General features: G+C 42.9%; 1 protein-coding gene across 17 annotated transcripts in view; it reads right to left on the reverse strand.

Moving 5' to 3' along the window:
• The window catches only part of LOC110488913 (E3 ubiquitin-protein ligase RNF130), a 69,972-nt gene that overhangs the window by 25,300 nt on the left and 23,826 nt on the right, over positions 1 to 20,846 (reverse strand). For 10 of the 17 annotated variants that reach the window (XM_021561378.3, XM_090198466.1, XM_090198460.1 and 7 more), the window contains one exon: positions 5,795 to 6,045. In XM_021561378.3, the coding sequence (XP_021417053.1) occupies positions 5,795 to 6,045 (251 nt within the window). Of the gene's footprint in view, positions 1 to 5,782; positions 6,046 to 20,846 lie in introns of all 17 variants that reach the window. The other 7 variants (XM_021561376.3, XM_090198456.1, XM_021561375.3 and 4 more) reach the window with 1 other exon arrangement.

The raw sequence follows: 20,846 nt of genomic DNA on the forward strand, positions 1-20,846 counted from the left end.
TCACTCAAACCATCCCCAGATGGTGTCAGAGAAAATATGGGATCATATACGGTCTCCCCAAACTCCCAGTGTCCTCTGCTACCTTCCACCAGTAGGTTGCTAGGGATGTTGCTAGGGGGCAGGACATGTGACAGTCCTTCTGCCTGCTCAGGTCAGAGCCTCTTCATTCTCTCTCCAAGTGGACAAGAGAGATGGAGGGCATGGACAGTGAGGGATGTTACTGAAACTTGTGCTTTTACTATTGGTTAATGTTGCTAGTTGCTATGTTATACAGTCTTTTGCTTATGCCACCATCTCCTTATACAGAACATCTTGTTATTGTTCTATTACGCAATTCTCATGCTACGTTTATTATGTACAATATATTCATTCATATCTCTTCTCTGTACAGAACCACATCTATCTCATATGTCCTCTGGAAATAAAGTTCCCTATTTGTGCGTAAAGTCTCTGTGAGGTCGCCCAATTCTTCTGACCAGGAGAGGGGTCAGTGAATCACAGACCAGCCCAACTGGAGAGCCGCTCTCTTTCAGGAGTTGATCTTTGGTCATTTCAACCAAGGGCAGACTAAGGTGCCAACGAGCAAGGCTTCAATACATTGGGACAATGTCAAAGGACCTAGAGCCAGAATCATAAGCATTTTGCCCTAATGCAGCATTTTACACTAATAACAGGAAAATGTTCAATGAAAAGGTCACAAAGGGCACACGACACAAACCATTCTGTCATCTTTAAGGCATGGTTCTTCCCGTCTGGGAAAATAAGTGGCACAATCTTTGCAGAGATGCCAAAGACGTCTGGGTGAAGCTCTCCCTATGTAGCCACAGTGTGGAGAGAGCAGGGTCTAACTGTAGCTATGTAGTCACAGTGTGGAGAGAGCAGGGTCTAACTGTAGCTATGTAGTCACAGTGTGGAAAGAGCACAGGATCTAACTGTAGCTATGTAGTCACAGTGTGGAGAGAGCACAGGGTCTAACTGTAGCTATGTAGTCACAGTGTGGAGAGAGAACAGGGTCTAACTGTAGCTATGTAGTCACAGTGTGGAGAGAGCACAGGGTCTAACTGTAGCTATGTAGTCACAGTGTGGAGAGAGAACAGGGTCTAACTGTAGCTATGTAGTCACAGTGTGGAAAGAGCAGGGTCTGTTGTTGAAGGAAAAGCACTTGTTCATTGTCTTTCCACTGATGAAACAGGCTGGTGATTTGGTGATTTAGCAACAGTAGTGTAGACACAGTGAGAAAGATTGGGAGAGAGAGACAGCGATAGTGTTTATATTTGTCAGGGTTGTACAGAGCAACCAGTTTACTCGCATAGGCGCCTAAATATTTTGCTGTGCGACCGGGAATTTTTATGTAGGGGTACCAGTGCGCATAGAAAAATGAACTATTCTAGTTTCATTATCTCAAATGTTTTTCATTGTGCTCCTAATCTTTTTGGTGTGCCTAAATTGTTCAACTTAAAACGCACGCACGAACCTAAAAGGTCAGCGTGGAGACCTGTATGTGTGCGTGTAGTTGGAAAAGAGACAAAGGCTAGTGATGAAAATGAGTCTAGCAACTTGCTAAAGCCAGCCTGATGTGTTGATACAATATAACATTGTCCGTATGGATGGCTGTATAGTAACATCTCACAGGAGAGCCCCACCGTTGCCGTGGAAATCACCAGGACGGGATGTTCCCACAGAACCCTGGGGACACCGTCAGAGGTGTGAAGACTGATGAAAAGGATGTTACTGTTCATAAAGAGTTATGAATGTTATATCTCACTAGGAACACACTGGTTGTGGCAATGTTGTTTCCACATTTCAATGACATTACACTGAACATAAATATAAAACGCAGTATGTAAAGTGTTGGTTGGTCCCATGAGCTGAAATAAAAGATAACAGAAATGTTCCAAATGCACAAAAATATTATTTCTCTCAAATTTTGTGCACAAATGTGTGTCCATCCATGTTAGTGAGCATTAGTGTGAGCATCTTTGCCAAGATAATCCATCCACCTGACAGGTGTGGCATATTAAGAAGCTGATTAAAACGGCATGATCATTACACACCCTGTGCTGGGGATAATAAAAGGCCATTAAAATATGCAGTTTTGTCACACAACGCCACAGATCTTAAGTTGAGGGAGCGTGCAATTGGCATGCTGACTGCAGGAACATCCACCAGAGCTGTTGCCAGATAATTGAATGTTCATTTCTCTACCATAAGCCGCTTCCAACAGTGTTTTAGAGAATTTGGCAGAACGTCCAACTGGAGACACAACCGCAGACCAAATGTAACCACGCCAGCCCAGGACCTCCACATCCGACTTCTTCACCTGTGGAATCGTCTGAGACCAGTCACCTGGACAAATGATGAAACTGTGCACAAACTGTCAGAAAACGTCTCGGAGAAGCTCATCTGCGTGCTGGTCGTCCTCACCAGGGTCTTGACTGGACTGCAGTTCAGCACCGTAACCGCCTTCAGTGGGAAAATGCTCACCTTCAATGGGCACTGGCACGCTGGAGAAGTGTGCTCTTCACAGATGAATCCCAGTTTCAACTGTACTATGCAGATAGCAGACGTTGTGAACAGAGTGCCCCATGTGGCAGTGGGGTTATGGTAAGGGCAGGCATAAGCTACGGACAACGAACACAATTGCATTTTGGGGAATGCAATTTGAATGCACAGAGATACTGTGAAGAGATCCTGAGGTCCATTGTCATGCCATTCATACTCCACCATCACCTCATGTTTCAGCATGATAATGCACAGTCCCATGTCGCACTGTTCCTGGAAGCTGAAAATGTCCCAGTTTTTCCATGGCCTGCATACTCACCACACATTGAGCATATTTACGACAGTGTGTTCTAGTTCCCGCCAATATCCAGTAACTTCGCACAGCCATGGAAGAGGAGTGGGACAACATTCCACAGGCCACAATCAACAGCCTGATTAAATATGATGCGAAGGAGATATGTCGTGCTGCATGAGGCAAAATGTGGTCACTCCAGATACTGATAGGTTTTCAGATACTAGCCAAGCTTTTTTTTTTTTTTAATTTAAGGTGACCAACAGATGCAGATTTGTATTCCCAGTCAGGTGAAATCCATAGATTAGGGCTTAATGAATTTATTTCAATTGACTGATGTCCTTATATGAACTGTAACTCAGTAAAATCTTTGAAATAGTTTCATGTTGCGTTCATATAATTGATGTCTGTGCCCAGTGGGGTCTTACTGCATTGTATGTTTTCTGGTTGATGTATTTTGAAGTGACTGGATTGAAATTGAATGTTGGGTTGAATGATCAGGCATGTCTGGTCATCATTCCCATTGAGTTGATTAGTTTAAAAACTGGATTTGTTGTTCCTGCCTTTTGTTTTCACAAGCAAAGTGCACAGACATTTTTATTCAGGTTGGTGGTGCATTCCTGCTTGACTTCGCTCAAGCTCCTGTGTGTATCACACAATTTTTTCTTTTAGACATTATTCTGAACTGACAACATGTGTAACCACGTTAAATCTTATTTAGGTGATGGTCATTTACTCAATTTGGAACTGTAATCTACCTCAATTGGGCCGACCAACAAGTGCTCCCACACATTGGCTAACCGGGCTATCTGCATTGTGTCCCACCACCCGCCAACCCCTCTTTTATGCTACTGTTACTCTCTGTTCATCATAAATGCAGAGTCACTTTAACCATATTTACAGTACATGTACATACTACCTCAATCAGTGTCTGTATGTAGCCTTGCTACTTTTATAGCCTCGCTACTGTATATAGCCTGCCTTTTACTGTGGTTTTATTTCTTTACTTACCTATTGTTCACCTAATACCTTTTTTGCAATATTGGTTAGAGCAAACAAGAAACTCGAACAATGCAGACATGAAACTGAAACAATAACGCCTAGGGAAGGATCCAAAAGGGAGTGACATATATAGGGAAGGTCATCAGGGAGGTGATGGAGTCCAGGGGAGTCTGATGACACGCAGGTGCGCGTAACGGTGGTGACAGGTGTGCGCCATAATGAGCAGCCTGGTGACCTAGAGGCCGGAGAGGGAGCACATGTGACAGTAATGCATTTCATGTAATTGTTTAAGTGTCAGTTATTTAGTGACTAATAAATCCTATTAGTTGAATTGAGTAAATGCATTCCTTGCTTTACAGAGTAATTCGAAGATTGAATATGCGTTCATAATTTAGTAGGTATTTTGATAGTTAGTTATACTACACATATCATATGCTTGGGTACCACCTTGATATCCCTGATCTACTTGACTCAATAAACTAATGCTAGAACATTGGTCGCCAGGATTAGCTATTTGTATCTAGCCTCTTTCGTAACAGCTAAATGGGGATCCTAATAAAATACCAAATACCAATAATTGCAAGAAAGAGTTGGTGATGTAATGATGCACTATCTTGCTAGATCCTCCAGAGACAGACAGGGCGTGTTGCATTTATTCATATAATAATGGAGTCAGATTGATGACTGTAGTTAATTATTATTTAGTATAATTTCTACACATCTACATGCTTGTGTGTGTGTGAGAGAGAGACTCCCCCTATGATTAGAGGTAGTAGGTCTGGTCAGTCCCATTCACTACTACTAGGGATCCGTGTGTAGATTAGAGTGAACTTCTTTATAACTCACCTGATTAGTGGCTCTTCACTCATTAACACTGACCCCACTGATTTATACTGTGCCATAATGTGAAAGAATATACCTTGGGATCGCAAGAGAGGTGTGAGCTTTGGAAACACGCAGAAGCTGTTGACTGGGCAGTTGAGTGTGTTTGTTGGGTTACACTATCAACGTTCGTCACCTCTCGCCTCCTCAGAGAGCGAATGATAACTACAGTGTCATAGTGACCAGAGAATGCAATGACAAACATGGTGAGGGGTTGTTTCTGACAGATGACTTGAGAGAGAGGAGTCCCTCACTGGCAGATGCTACATTAGGAAACAATCTTAAAAAAATGTCTCCTTGTTTGGAATTCTTTCCTTTTCCACAGAAAGGACTGTGGGGCTAAAGGAAATGAGACTAAGATAATTGAGACAGGGCCACACTAACCTCTACTATCTTGGCTTAGATTGTCACAGTTCAGGTACTAAAGGTAGCGTCTTAGCACTAGACCAACAAAGGGTTGAGTGTGTATTTCAAAGATGCCGGACGCTCAGGAAGCAGCGTTTTACCACAACGATCCTCCATTAAGGATTCATAAGCGATTTATAGCATCAAAATTGCATGGCTGCTTCCTCTTGCTGGCTTCCCCACCCAACAGGAGAGCAAGCAAGAGGGAGCATAGGGCGGTCAACATGAGCCAGACTACAAACATCTGGAGGGCATGAAAGAGAGGACAACTGGCACTTGACCTGCTCTTCACTTCCTTTACCTGATATGAGTCATCCAATTCGTCTGAAAACTGAAAATCAGTGTGTCAAAGAGACATTGAGAGCATATGCCTCAACTAAAAGCGCCAAGCTTGGCAAAATGAGTCACCACTACTTCGCTCTAATGTAAAAAAAACATTTTTTTACATAAATCCATCTCTTTTTTTTATTTTTTTATTTTTAGCCTTGGTGTTAATATCAGGACCTCTGCCCTCCTACCCCAAAAAAAATCTAAAACAATGTGATATTATTACCTGACTGCAATACAACCATTCAAATGTGGTAAAGGGTTTTGAGCTACATGTGTGGATCTCAATTTTACAAAAAATTTGACCCTTAGTAAATAAACACCAAATAAATACCAGACAATAATAGAAAGAGTAACCATTAGCAAACATACTCTATATCCTACCTGGCTGCGGTCACGTGCGTTCGTAAAGCGGATCTTCTGGATGAAGTAGAAGATGAGCCAGGCAGAGGAGATGATCATGAGTACGATGAAGGAGATGGAGACGAAGACCAGGGAGCCACGGTTGATGTTCTTGGCCTGGCCGTGTTGGCCCACCACCACACTCACCAGCACCGTCAGGTTCCTCTCCAGCAGACCCAGGATCTCCTTGCCGTAAGACTCGGTGATCATCACTGCCACCGTGTCGCCAGTACCTAAGAGAGTAGAGGGGAGTCAATAGTAGCTAGGTTTTAGTGGTAATCCAACCAGAACTTTTCTTTGTGACACATCAAGCCAATGAAAAACCATGGCCAGTCAGTTCCAATCCATTGAGGTAGTCAGTCAGTCAGTTAGCATACACTTATTCATGTTCCCTCCACTATATGTATCTGCCAGCTTTTACACGTCAGATGCATAACACAATAATTGCATAGGCAATTTCTCTTCACTCACATTGACAGGATCCACAGAGCCAAGTCATTAACAAAATCTACAGATCTAGGAACAGTTCCCAGCTCTGGCAAAGTGCAACCAATCTCTTTAGCCACTATGAAAAGACTCAGAGCCAGTCAATAGACTCTCATTCCTAATTTATTAAACACAGGGTTCTAAACACCTGCTCAGCCAAAACAACTGTGTAGTGACGGAGGATTGAATGTCCCATGGACTGAGGAAATACATGTAGAGACTGGAGAAATGTATGTGTGAATATATTCATCATGTGAATAACATACCCTATGTGAACAAATCTGAACGATGATGTCCCTGGTCCAGGTCTATACACAGCAACAAAGTGGATGTGGTATACATGCAGAGCAATTCATTCACTGACAATGATCGCAATGACTAGCAGAGAGCATTAGATAGTGGAAAAATATGAATAGTTTATTTTAAAACTATACTGAGCAGTGGTAGAGCCACATGTGATCATCATCATCTTCATTTTAGTGAAATCCAGACAGCTGACTGCTACAGGCCAGGGGGAGTCATGTTACTGCTGGAGACGACTCCTCCCTGTCCCCCCGGGCTCTTTACCACAGCTTGCCTTGCCACTAATAGCAGCTGAAAGTGCACTTTGTGTGTCTGTGTGCGTGTACGCGTGTCTACTGTACATCAGTGTTTGTGTGTGTATGCCGGTGTGTGTCTGCGTGTGTGTGTGTGTTTAGACCAATAAAGTGATGTTTCAGAAGCAGCGGAGAGAGTGATGACCACCAGAGGAGTGCGGGGCAGTTTACCTTGCCCCATTATTGACGAATGGCCGACAGCACACTGATGTCACACACACACCAGGGACATTTGTCTCAATCCTCATGCGAGTAAGACCACCAGCACCACGGCTGCTCTGTGCTAAAAAAACGTTGCGCCTCCAACATTAAAACAACATTGTGATGAAAGAAGTAACAAGACATTCCCTGACAGCTCAATCATCTCCTTTTTAAATCACCAAACGCCCTTGAAAGTTTGACTTTGAATTATCAATAAACCATGGCTGCTTCTTATGAGATGGGAATTCCTCCAATACTTTTTTTTCTTGTAATTCAGAAGGCTGGGTATAATGACTCCCTGTCGTAGAGGCTGAAAGGCAACAGTTAAGTCATTACGCTATTGATCTCTACTTCTCTCCATCTCTATACCTTTCCCTCCCTCTCTCCTCTGTGGAAGCCCTCTCTTAAAGGTGCCCTTTAACCAAAAGCCGCCTGGCTCCTGACTCAGCTTTTTTGGGGAGCACGGGTGCCACAGGAGATGTGGCGATTGAGGCCACCTTTGCACTGAGCTACCTGACAAAGAGGAGGAGGAAGAGGAGAGAGGGAGGAAGGGATATGTTCACATTGGCTAAGGGGTTGGTTTTGTTTTGGTCATTCGGATTTGAAATCCCAAGGTTTGCGTGCACTTAAAAGGGATAGTTCACTCCACAATTACAGGGATAGTTCACTCCACAAGTACAGTTTTTCAGATGGTATCAATAGGGCTGTGACTAAAATGTAATAACCGTGTAACTGACGGTTATGGATGAAGACCATCATGAAAATAAAATAACCATCAAAACCGTTTAATTACCTTTAATGTCATGTAGATAAGCGATCTGTTAGACGGGGGGGTGGCTATGGCACTTCAGTACAAATATTGTTTGATGTGTGGACATTCTTTGACACAATGTACGTTTTCTTTGTTTGCTAGTAAACAAATAAATAAATAGGTATTTTATTTAAAAAGGTTGGATGTTCTGCATTCATTAAATATTCAACAGCAGTCGACAAGGTTGTACTGGCACTGAGGCCTACAATGCTCTAATGTTGTGTCAAATGGACAATGTGCCAATCCTCTTCAACCTGGCATGGTATAATTTGATACGGAAACTTTTCTTCATTTCTAGATGAATCAACGCTGATCAGGCCATGTCCTGACCGATATGGTGCACTAGGCGAGACCCCATTTTCTTTGTTGTCCTCCTATCCCCGCAATGTAGAATAATAGCTTAGGCTTCACAATGTCGGCCCATAATGTACTTATATGAATGCCCATGTTGTCACGTTCTGACCTTAGTTCTGTTGTTATGTCTTTGTTTTAGTATGGTCAGGGCGTGAGTTGGTTGGGTTGTCTATGTTCCTTTTTCTATGATTTGGGATTTCTGTGTTTGGCCTGGTATGGTTCTCAATCAGAGGCAGCCGTCAATCATTGTCTCTCGTGCTTAGCTGGGCTTCTCAGTCCTCTTTTGTTAACATCCATTCAAGTGATAATAGTTCCTCACAGTATTTGGATAATCTTTCCAACACTCCCCAGGCTGATAAATAGGTTATGGACATGTTGTATTTGTTTCCATTTTAATGATCTTATCTTCATACTATAGCATAGCTGTCCCCTTCACACTTTCATTGTCAATTCATTTACACTGCCATTTTAGTCACTTAGCAGATGCTCTTATTCAGAGTGAATTACAGTTCGTGCATTCATCTTAAGAAAGCTAGGTGGGGACAACCACATATCACAGTCATATTAAGTACATTTTTCCTCAACGTGGTGAGAGGGCCAAGAGACCAGAGGTGGCAGAATGGAGTGTTTGGGTTGTTGTGTAGGGTTTGAGCATAGCCTGAAGGTAGGGAGAGTCAGTTGAACACCAGGCAGGCTGCAGTATTCTGGATACGTTGCAGGGGTTTGATAGAACAAGCAGGGAGCCCAGCCAACAGAGTTGCAGTAGTCCAGACAGGAGAGGACAAGTGCCTGGATTAGGACCTGTGCTGCTTCCTGTGTGAGGCAGGGTCGTACTCTAATGATGTTGTAGAACAGGAACCTGCAGGAGCGATTCTCTGCTTTGATGTTTTGCAAAGAACGTCAAGGTGTTGACCAGGGTCACACCAAGGTTCTATACACTCTGGGAGGGGGTCAACGTGGAGTTGTCAACCATGATGGAGAGGTCTTTCAGTGGGCAGGCCTTCCACGGGAGGAACAGCAGCTCAGTCTTAATTCATCATCTTATAGCTGTTAGCAGTTGATGTTATTCTTCAATAACACAGACCCCATAACAAATCATATATGTTATGCTGAGAGGTAGATGTTCCTTCTTTCCTGTCCTCAGTTCTCTCCACAGAACAAAGATAAATTGCATAATGTATAACCCCCAACCCTAGCCTGGGGTTGACCAATTAGAATTCCTTGCAGTAAAATTGGGCCAATGACCAAATAACAAGTATCCTGTTTCAGGCTTAATGTAAAGACGATTCAGACCAATGATATCTTGTCACACGTAGCTATGAGTCCAAGACTGAAAGCCTTACACAGATTCTAAACAGATGTTGAACTGAAAAATAACTTTCCATTGATCGTTAATTCCCCTTTGACCTCTAGTCCTTTGCGTTGTGTATAATATTCTTACGTAGGCTTTCCTGAAAGTAGGCTACGGTAGGCATAGGTGTTTTTAATACATTTTAAGGAAGGAGAAATATTTGCTCGTGTCGGACATACACTGGTGGCTTTGATTGACGAGTGCTTTTACGGGGGTGTGTGTGTATGCGAGTTTGCTGATTGTCTCTATAGGCCTATATGTCCATTCAGAAAGTTTCCTAAAGCAGCCTGTCTGGATTCCATCTCTTTAATAAGATTCAAATGCTTCTGTTATGATTTAATCTTGTAAAAGGCCTGTTTAACCTACTATAAATATGAATTGCCCTCACTTCACCATCTAAACCAGGGAGGGGCAACTGGGGACCCGCATTTTGAAGGCCCTCTGATCAATTCCTTCCTGAGGAACTCAGTCAGGGTCTCAATTTACTGTTGAGAGTAGGAATAGTAGAATACACAAGGTGCAATTTCAACATTTGGTTGTGCATCAGTTTTTATCTAGTTAAGATAATCAATTAGCCCATGTCAGCTAACTTTTTTAAGATTAGTAAATTAGTTTAGCGGCCAAGTATTTAAACTTGTTATCGTGGTTGAATTACCGGCCAGGGGGCCCGCATTGATTTGTTAGTATCACTCCGATATAATTTTTAATTAATATTTTAATTAACTAGGCATACACTTGGCATTTGGGGTGGCAGGTAGCCTACCTGTTAGAGCGTTGGGCCAGTAACCGAAAGGTTGCTGGATCGAATCCCCGAGCTGACAAAGTAAAAATGTCATTCTACCCCTGAACAAGGCAGTTAACCCACTGTTCCCTGGTAGGCCATCATTGTAAATAATAATTTGTTCTTAACTGACTTGCCTAGTTAAATAAAAGGTAAAAATGAAAATAATAATTAAGAATAAATATTAAAACTGCAAACATTTTTCTCCACCTTATGGCAATATGTGTAACATTGCACAATTTTTATCTATATCCGATCTGCATCAACACAAAACGCGCACACTCTTGCCCTGGCCCTAACACACACACACGATCTGCACCACCTCTGCTTATCACAAAAGAAGTGCACCTGCCTTTATGATGCGCTCTATTAACTAGGGATCGATGGGAAAATCACGGCCAGTCAAAACAATGGGCCGTGCGCAGCGGGCCGCTACCATTAGATTTATGGGGCCACGCCAGTTCACCAAAGACCCAGCACTGGTTAGGCTAGGCCAGTTCACCATGGACCCAGCACTGGTTAGGCTAGGCCAGTTCACCATAGACCCAGCACTGGTTAGGCTAGGCCATTTCACCATAGACCCAGCACTGATTAGGCTAGGCCAGTTCACCATAGACCCAGCACTGGTTAGGCTAGGCCAGTTCACCATAGACCCAGCACTGGTTAGGCTAGGCCAGTTCACCATAGACCCAGCACTGGTTAGGCTAGGCCAGTTCACCATAGACCCAGCACTGGTTAGGCTAGGCCAGTTCACCATAGACCCAGCACTGATTAGGCTAGGCCATCACAGACCCAGCACAAGTGTGATACCATAACCCAGGGGCCAACCAGCCATGACGCAGCTTGACTTATTAACTCCAGTGACACATGCTAAAGGTCTGAATGTTAATATCTTTTAAAGTTAAGATGAACTAGTCTCATATCCTCCTACTCTGTAACCCTGAGCTAACAAGCTAACACAGAAAAAAGGAGCAATACTTTGGGTTGACCTTTGAGTTGCACTTAAATTGGATAAAAAGACTTCTGTGATTAAACTCAAACCGTTAATTTAAAAACAGAATGCAACTAAAGTGGTTCGCTTTCATCACAATTCAATAATTTGTCATTATCTACAGCTACTGATTACAGCTAAGTAATTAGATTGTAGTTGCCAAATGTAGTCGTGCAGTAAATACATGATGGTATAAGGGCAACAATGTTAAGTGTTGCTAAGTGTCTAAATTACTTTACACAGCGAGGAAGGATATATTAGGTAGCCTAGTGATTAGAGGTTTGGGCCAGTAACCGAAAAGTTGCTAGATCGAATCCCCAAGCTGACAAGGTAAAAATCTGTCGTTCTGCCACTGAACAAGGCAGTTAACCCACTGTTCCTAGGCCATCATTGTAAATAAGAATTTGTTTATAACTGACTTGCCTAGTTAAATAAAGGTTAAGTAAAAAAAATATATAAGTGTGTGTGTGCACTCTCTTCAGTGAGTGTGTGTTGCGTCTGAGAGGGCAGGGGCATAAGCCAACAGTCTTTTCTCTGATGACTCATGCAGTAGTCATCTGGTGTGTCTGTCCTGTCTGAGCGTCTACTGAGAGTAGAACTAGCAGGGGGAGCATTAACTAACCTTCACCTGTTTGTCACACAATGATAAAGCCAGGTCCTCAGCCTTGTGAATACCAGTCCCAGAGATGCTGACGCTCTGATAACATACGCACAAGCATGTAAGCACAGTTGCCTACAGGTAATTGGCTGATAACACAGCCAAAAACACAGTAAGACGCTGGGCTAGAATGAGACGGCAGGGACCACAAGAGCAGGCATAAACAAGATTCTCGCTCTCTCCCACAATGACTACCACCCTGTAGCACTCATATCTATAAATCGTGAAGCGCTTTGAGAGGCTGGTTATGGTACACATCAACTCCATCATCCCAGAGCCACTCCAATTTGCATACTGCCCAAAAAGATCCATAGACGACGCAATCTCAATTACACTCCACACTGCCCTTACCCGCCTAGAAAAGAGGTATACCTATGTGAGAATGCTTTTCACTGACTACAGCTCAGCGTTCAGCACAATTGTCCCCTCCAAGCTCATCACCAAGCTTAGGACCTTCTGCACCTGGATCATGGACATCCTGACGGGCAGACCGCAGGTGATGAGGGTAGGAATCCCCTCCGGGTAACATCTCCTCCGCCACGCTGACCCTCAACACGGGGGCCCCACAGGGGTGTGTGCTTAGTCTCCTCCTGTACTCCCTGTTCACCCAAAACTGTGTGGGCATGCTGACAACACGGTGGTAGGCCTGATCACCGGCGACAATGAGAGGGCCTACAGGGAGGAGGTCCAAGGAGCTGATTGTGGGACTACAGGAAACTGGAGGGCGAGCACTCCCCCATCCACATCAACGGGGCTGCAGTGAAGTAGGTCGAGATCTTCAAGTTCCTCAGTGTCCAAATCACTAAAGACTCAAAAATGGTCCACATACACACTCGCAGTCGTGAAGAAGGTGCGAAAGTGCCTCTTCCCCCTCAGGAGGTTGAAAAGGTTTGGCATGGGCCCTCAAATCCTCAAAAATGTCTACAGCTGTACAATTGAGAGCATCTCGACTGGCTAATTCATTGCTTGGTTTAGTTAAAAGCACCGCGCTCGATCGCATGATGCTACAGAGGGTGATGCGGACAGCTCCGTACATTACTGGGGCTGAGCTCCCTGCCATCCAGGACCTCTATATCAGTGTGAAAGGAAGGCCCGGAAAATCATTAAAGAATCCAGCCACCCAAGCTATAGACTGTTCTCTGTGCTTCCCGACAACAAACGTTACATTAAGTCTGACACCAACAGGCTCTTGAACAGCTTTTATCCAAGCAATAAGACCACTAAATAGCTAACAAAATGGCTACACAGACAGCGTTGACACTTGTATTTTATTTTGCACTCTCAGGGAACTACACACTCATGCAAACTGTCACTCCAACATACACACTAACACTCAATTCAGAATTTGCTTACACAAAAATAATATGCACATACAGAACCAGTCAAAAGTTTAGACACACCTACTCATTCAATGGTTTATCTATTGTAGAATAACAGTGAAGACATCAAAACTATACAATCACTTATGGAATCATGTAGCAACCAAAAAAGTATATATTTTAGATTCTTCAAAGTAGCCACCCCTTTGCCATGCTGATTGCCAAGAGTGTGTAAAGCTTCCTCTCAACCAGCTTCACCTGGAATGCTTTTCCAACAGTCTAGAAGGAGTTCCCACATAAGACAAGCAATTGTTTGATGCTTTTCCTTCACTCTGCATTCCAACTCCTCCCAAACCATCTCAAATTTGGTTGAGGTCAGGTGATTGTGGAGGCCAGGTCATCTGATGCAGCACTCCATCACTCTCCTTCTTGGTCAGATAGCCTTTACAGAAATACAGCCTGGGAGGTGTGTTTGGGGTAATTGTCCTGTTTAAAAACAAATTCTAGTCACACTAAGCACAAACCAGATGGGATGGCGTATCGCTGCAGAATGCTGTGGTAGCCATGTTGGTTAACTTCTTATGGCTGCAGGGGCAGTGTTGAGTAGCTTGGATGAAACGGTGCCCATTGTAAACGGCCCGCTCCTCAGTCTCAGCTGCTAATATATGTATATTATTATTAGTATTGGATAGAAAACACTAACGTTTCCAAAACTGTCAAAATATTGTCTGTGAGTATAAAATAACTGATATTGCAGGCGAAACCCTGAGGAATATCAAACCAGGAAGTGGCTTCTATTTTGAAAACTCCATGTTCCATAGCCTCCCTTTGCTGCATTTAAAGGGATTTCAACCAGATTCCTTTTCCTATCGCTTCCTCAAGGTGTCAACAGTCTTCAAACATAGTTTCAGGCTTTTATTTTGAAAAATGAGCCAGAACAATAACGTCGCATCAAGTGTTCGCATGAGTTGTTCGCATGAGTTTTGCTCGCGCAACAGAGTTTGGGTAGACATTGCCGTTCCCTCTCCTACTGAACAAGACCATTACGGTTGATATATTATCGATTATATATATTTTAAAAACAACCTGAGGATTGATTATAAAAACGTTTGACATGTTTCTGTGAATTTGTCTGCGTTGTCGTGACCGCTCTTTCCTGTGGATTTCTAAACATAACGCGCCAAACAAACGGAGGTATTTTGGATATAAAAATAATCTATGGAACAAAAGGAACTTTTATTGTGTAACTGGGAGTTTCGTGAGTGAAAACATCCGAAGATCAAAGGTAAACGATTAATTTGATTGCTTTTCTGATTTACGTGTCCGAGCTACTTGATGCTAAGTGTACTTAATGTTTTGTCAAGCGATCAATAAACTTACAAGCGTTTGTATTGCTTTCGCTGTAAAGCATAATTTCAAAATCTGACATGACAGGTGGATTAACAAAAGGCTAAGCTGTGCTTTCCTATATTGCACTTGTGCTTTCATTAATATAAATCTTTTTTTGTAATATTGTATGAATGTGGCACTATGCTATTCAGCGGTTGTTGATGATAATTATCCTGTTAACGGGATTGCAGCCATAACAAGTAAAGTATGCCTTGAATTCTAAATAAATCATAGACCGTGTCACCAGCAAAGAACCCCCACACCATCACACCTCCTCCATGCTAAACAGTGGGAACCACACATGCTGAGATCATCCGTTCACCTACTCTGCATCTCACAAAGACACGGCGGATGGGATCAAAAATCTCTAAATTTGGACTCATCAGACCAAAAAGGACAGAGTCCCACTAGTCTAATGTCCATTGCTCCTGTTTCTTGGCCCAAGCAAGTCTCTTCTTATTATTTGTGTCCTTTAGTAGTGGTTTCTTTGCAGCAATTCGACCATGAAGGCCCGATTCACAGTCGCCTCTGAACAGTTGATGTTGAGATGTGTCTGTTACTCGAACTCTGAAGCATTTATTTGGGCTGCAATTTCTGAGGCTGGTAACTCTAATGAACTTATCCTCTGCAGCAGAGCTAACTGGGTATTCCTTTCCTGTGACGGTCCTCATTAGAGCCAGTGTTATCATAGTGCTTGATGGTTTTTCAAAGTTCTTGAAATGTTCAGCATTGGCTGACCGTCATGTCTTAAAGTAATGATGGACTGTAGTTTCTCTTTGCTTATTTGAGCTGTTCTTGCCATAATATGGACTTGGTCTTCTACCAAATAGGGCTATCTTCTGTATACCACCCTACCTTGACACAACACAATTGATTGGCTCAAACGCATTAATGAAAGAAATTCCAAAATATCAAGGCACACCTATTAATTTAAATGCATTCCAGGGGATTACAACATGAAACTGGTTGAGAGAATGCCAAGAGTGTGCAAAGCTCTTATCAAGGCAAAGGGTGGGTACAATGAAGAATATCAAAAATTGTCACATGTGCTCCCTCTCCAGTTTCTAGCTCACCAGGCTGCTCGTTATGGCGCACACCTGTCACAATCGTTACACGCACCTGCGTCTCATCAGACTCCATTACTTCCATGATTATCTGACACACCACACACACACACACAGTTAAAGTAGGAAGTTTACAAAAACAGATTGGAGTCATTAAAACTAGTTTTTCAGCCACAACACACATTTCTTGTTAACAAACTATAGTTTTGGCAAGTCGGTTAGGACATCTACTTTGGGACAAGTATTTTTCCAACAATTGTTTACAGACAGTGAATTATAGGTGAAATAATCTATCACAATTCCAGTGGGTCAGAAGTTTACATACACTAAGTTGACTGTGCCTTTTAACAGCTTGGGAAATGCTGTCATGGCTTTAGAAGCTTATGATAGGATAATTGACATCATTTGAGTCAATTGGAGGTGTACCTGTGGACGTATTTCAAGGCCTACCTTTAAACTCAGTGCCTCTTTGCTTGACATCATGGGAAAATCAAAAGAAATCAGCCAAGACCTCAGAAAAAAAATGTAGACCTCCATATATCTGGCTCATCCTTGGGAACAACTTCCAAACGCCTGAAGGCGTCACTACTGGACACCCTGGTTCGAATCCAGCAAAATACCTTGTGAAGATGCTGGAGGAAACGGGTACAAAAGTATCTATATCCACAGTAAAAACGAGTTTGATATCGACATAACCTGAAAGGCCGCTCAGCAAGGAAGAAGCCACTGCTCCAAACCCGCCATAAAAAAAGCCAGACTACGGTTTGCAACTGCACATGGTGACAAAGATCGTACTTTTTTGAGGAATGTCCTCTGGTCTGATGAAACAAAAGGCTTGCAACCCGAAGAACACCATCCTTGCCGTGAAGCACGGGGGTGGCAGCATCATGTTGTGGGGGTGCTTTGCTGCAGGAGGAACTGGTGCACTTCACGAAATAGATGGCAACATGAGGGAGGAAAAGTATGTGAATATATTGAACGAACATCTCAAGACATCAGTCAGGAAGTTAAAGCTTGGTCGCAAATGGGTCTTCCAAATGGACAATGACCCCAAACATACTTCTAAAGTTTTGACAAAATTGCTTAAGGACAACACAGTCAAGGTATCGGAGTGGCCATCACAAAGCCTTGACATCAATCCTATAGAAAATGTGTGGGCAGAACTTTAAAAAAAGCATGTGTGAGCAAGGAGGCCTACAAACCTGCCTCAGTTACACCAGCTCTGTCAGGAGGAATGGGCCAAAATTCACCCAACTTATTGTGGGAAGCTTGTGGAAGGCTACCTGAAAGACAATGCTAATAAATACTAATTGAGTGTATGTAAACTTCTGACCCACTGGGGATGTGATGAAAGAAATAAAAGCTGAAAGAAAATCACTTACTATTATTCTGACATTTCACATTCTTAAAATGAAGTGGTGATCCTAACTGACCTAAGACATGGATTTTTACTAGGATTAAATGTCAGGAATTGTGAATAACTGAGTGTAAATGTATTTGGCTAAGGTGTATGTAAACTTCTGACTTCAACTGTATTTCACTTCCTTCGGTTCCTTCCCCAGGTGTCATTGTTTCTGTTCCAGTTTCACGTCTGTGTGTTGTTCGGGTTTCTTGTTTTGTATTATGTTTTCATTTATTTATTAAATGATTCACTCCCTGAACTTGCTTTCCGACTCCCAGCGCACGCACACGTTACAAATATAAAAATTTGTTGAACACTTTTTGGTTACTACATGATTCCATGTGTTATTTCATAGTTTGGATGTCTTCACTACTATTCTACAATGTAGAACATAATAAAAACTAAAACCTTGGAATGATTAAGTGTCCAAACTTTTGACTGGTGCTCTACATTTATACTGACGTTACACACACACAATCATCATATGCGCTGCTGCTACTCTGTTCATCACATATCCTTATGCCTAGTCACCTTTCCCTAAACATATCTACTTCTGTTACTCCAGTATCCCTGCACATTGTAAATATGGTACTGAGACTGACTAACCCTGGATATAGCTTACCTACTTCTGTTACTCCAGTATCCCTGCACATTGTAAATATGGTACTGAGACTGACTGACCCTGGATATAGCTTACCTACTTCTGTTACTCCAGTATCCCTGCACATTGTAAATATGGTACTGAGACTGACTGACCCTGGATATAGCTTACCTACTTCTGTTACTCCAGTATCCCTGCACATTGTAAATATGGTACTGAGACTGACTGACCCTGGATATAGCTTACCTACTTCTGTTACTCCAGTATCCCTGCACATTGTAAATATGGTACTGAGACTGACTGACCCTGGATATAGCTTACCTACTTCTGTTACTCCAGTATCCCTGCACATTGTAAATATGGTACTGAGACTGACTGACCCTGGATATAGCTTACCTACTTCTGTTACTCCAGTATCCCTGCACATTGTAAATATGGTACTGAGACTGACTGACCCTGGATATAGCTTACCTACTTCTGTTACTCCAGTATCCCTGCACATTGTAAATATGGTACTGAGACTGACTGACCCTGGATATAGCTTACCTACTTCTGCTACTCCAGTATCCCTGCACATTGTAAATATGGTACTGAGACTGACTGACGCTGGATATAGCTTACCTACTTCTGTTACTCCAGTATCCCTGCACATTGTAAATATGGTACTGAGACTGACTGACCCTGGATATAGCTTACCTACTTCTGTTACTCCAGTATCCCTGCACATTGTAAATATGGTACTGAGACTGACTGACCCTGGATATAGCTTACTTACTTCTTATTTCTCATGTGTTTTTGTTCTACCTTATGTTTCTTTTTTGTATTACATAGTTATATAGTTATTGATTACTGCACTGTTGGGTTTAGAGCTTGCAAGAAAGGCACGTTAATGTACTTGTGCACCCCCCCTCCTTCCCCTCACCTCTCTCTCCACCCTCCCTCTCCTCTTCCCCTTCCAGCTCTAAACAGTTATCTGTAAATCTCCACAGCTAAGTCTACAGACAGGCATTCACCACCGAGGAAAACAGAGAGAGAGAGAGAGCCGTGCAGGCACGTGCCCATTCATCACAGAAGAAAACAGAGAGAGCCAGGCACGCACGTGGCCAGGCATGTTTTCATGCCTCCCTCTCTGGCTTTGTTTTATAGGTGGCCCCTAAGGGCTGAACCTAGACCTGCTGTGATGGCTTGCTTCCAGATATTAATCCAAGGTCTGGATATTGTTTTTACCCCTAATGGTTAAGGGTATTACTTGGGTAAGGTAAGCTGTAACAGGGCTCCCGAGTGGTGCAGCGGTCTAAGGCACTGCATCTCAGTGATAGAGGTGTCACTACAGACACCCTGGGTCGAATCCAGGCTGTATCACAACCATCCATGATTGGGAGTCCCATAGGGCGGCGCACAATTGGCCCAACAGTCATTGTAAATAAGAATTTGCTCTTCACCGACTTGCCTAGTTCCATGGGACGGTTGAGCTAACGTAGGCAATTAGCATGAGGTTGTAATTAACAAGAACATTTCCCAGGACATAAACATATCTGATATTGGCAGAAAGCTTACATTCTTGTTAATCTAACTGCACTGTCAAATTTACAGTAGCTACTACAGTGAAATAATACCATGCTATTGTTTGAGGAGAGTGCCCAATTTTGAAGATGAAAAGTTATTAATAAACAAATTAGGCACATTTGGGCTGTCTTGATACAACAATTTGAACAGAAATGCAATGGTTCATTGCGTCAGTCTAAAAATGTGCACATACACCGCTGCCATCTAGTGGCCAAAATCCAATTTGCACCTGGGCTGGAATAATACATTATTGCCTTTCTCTTGCATTTCAAAGATGGTACAAAAAAAAGAATGCTTTTTTTTCCTCCTTTGTATTATCATTTACCAGATCTATTGTGTTATATTATCCTACATTCCTTTCACATTTCCATAAAAACAATGTTTCCTTTCAAATGGTACCAATAATATGCATATCCTTGCTTCAGGGCCTGAGCTACAGGCAGTTAGATTTGGGTATTTCATTTTAGGCGCAAATTGAAAAAAAGTGGCGGAACCTTAATAGGTTGTCAGTGTGCCTTCTTGTGCAAGGCTGATGTCTATCTCTGACCCATATCTCCACGTATCATCTCTGGTATGGCCTTATCCCTCTTGCACTGTATCAGTGCTGCTGCTGCACTAAAACACACACAAATATGTGCACAACACGCATACACCCCCCCACACACACGCCACAGCTGTGATTCTTCTACCTTCAAAGTCAAATCCATATACAGCATATTCCATGACATTAATAAATAAATTCCGACCCGTGATAAATTATGTGCTTTTCAGGCAAACAACAATCGATACTGTATAGTATGCGCTCGGGGGAACTATCAGCATTCCACCGTTCGTTCATGGTACAAAATGACCTTATAAATGAGTCATGGGACTCCTTCTATATTTATAAACAGCCCATCGATCCCACCCAGATAGTGTGGTCACACCTTTGACTCTTCTCTACCCCTCCCACTTCCTCCCCCCCTTTCCCTTGCTTCTCCTCCCACTGCGAGACTCAACCAGTCTGCATGGCTTACCTGGTCTATGGATGCTATACAATATTTCTCACTTTGTTTTCTTTCATCCCCTCTCTCGCTTCTTCTCAGTATTTTATTTTCTCGCTCCTCCCGTTTCCTGCCTTCTAACCACCAGTCTGCCTGGGCTCCCGAGTGGTGCAGCGGTCTAAGGCACTGCATCTCAGAGCAAGAGGTGTCACTACAGTCCCTGGTTCGAATCCAGGCTGTATCATATCCGGCTTTGATTGGGAGTCCCATAGGGCGGCGCACAATTGGCCCAGTGTCGTCCGGGTTTGGGTGGGGTAGGCCGTCATTGTAAATAAGAATTTGTTCCTAACTGACTTGGCTAGTTAAATAAAGGTTATACATTCCCAACGATCGGGTACTCAGTGCTATAGTGATTCTACACCAGCTCCCGCCCCCTCTCATTCTCTCTTCACTAGAATCCTTCTTTATCGTCTCATTCATG

This window comes from Oncorhynchus mykiss, chromosome 14, assembly GCF_057628025.1.
Source record: "Oncorhynchus mykiss isolate SJ-2025 chromosome 14, ASM5762802v1, whole genome shotgun sequence".
Taxonomy (NCBI): domain Eukaryota; kingdom Metazoa; phylum Chordata; class Actinopteri; order Salmoniformes; family Salmonidae; genus Oncorhynchus; species Oncorhynchus mykiss.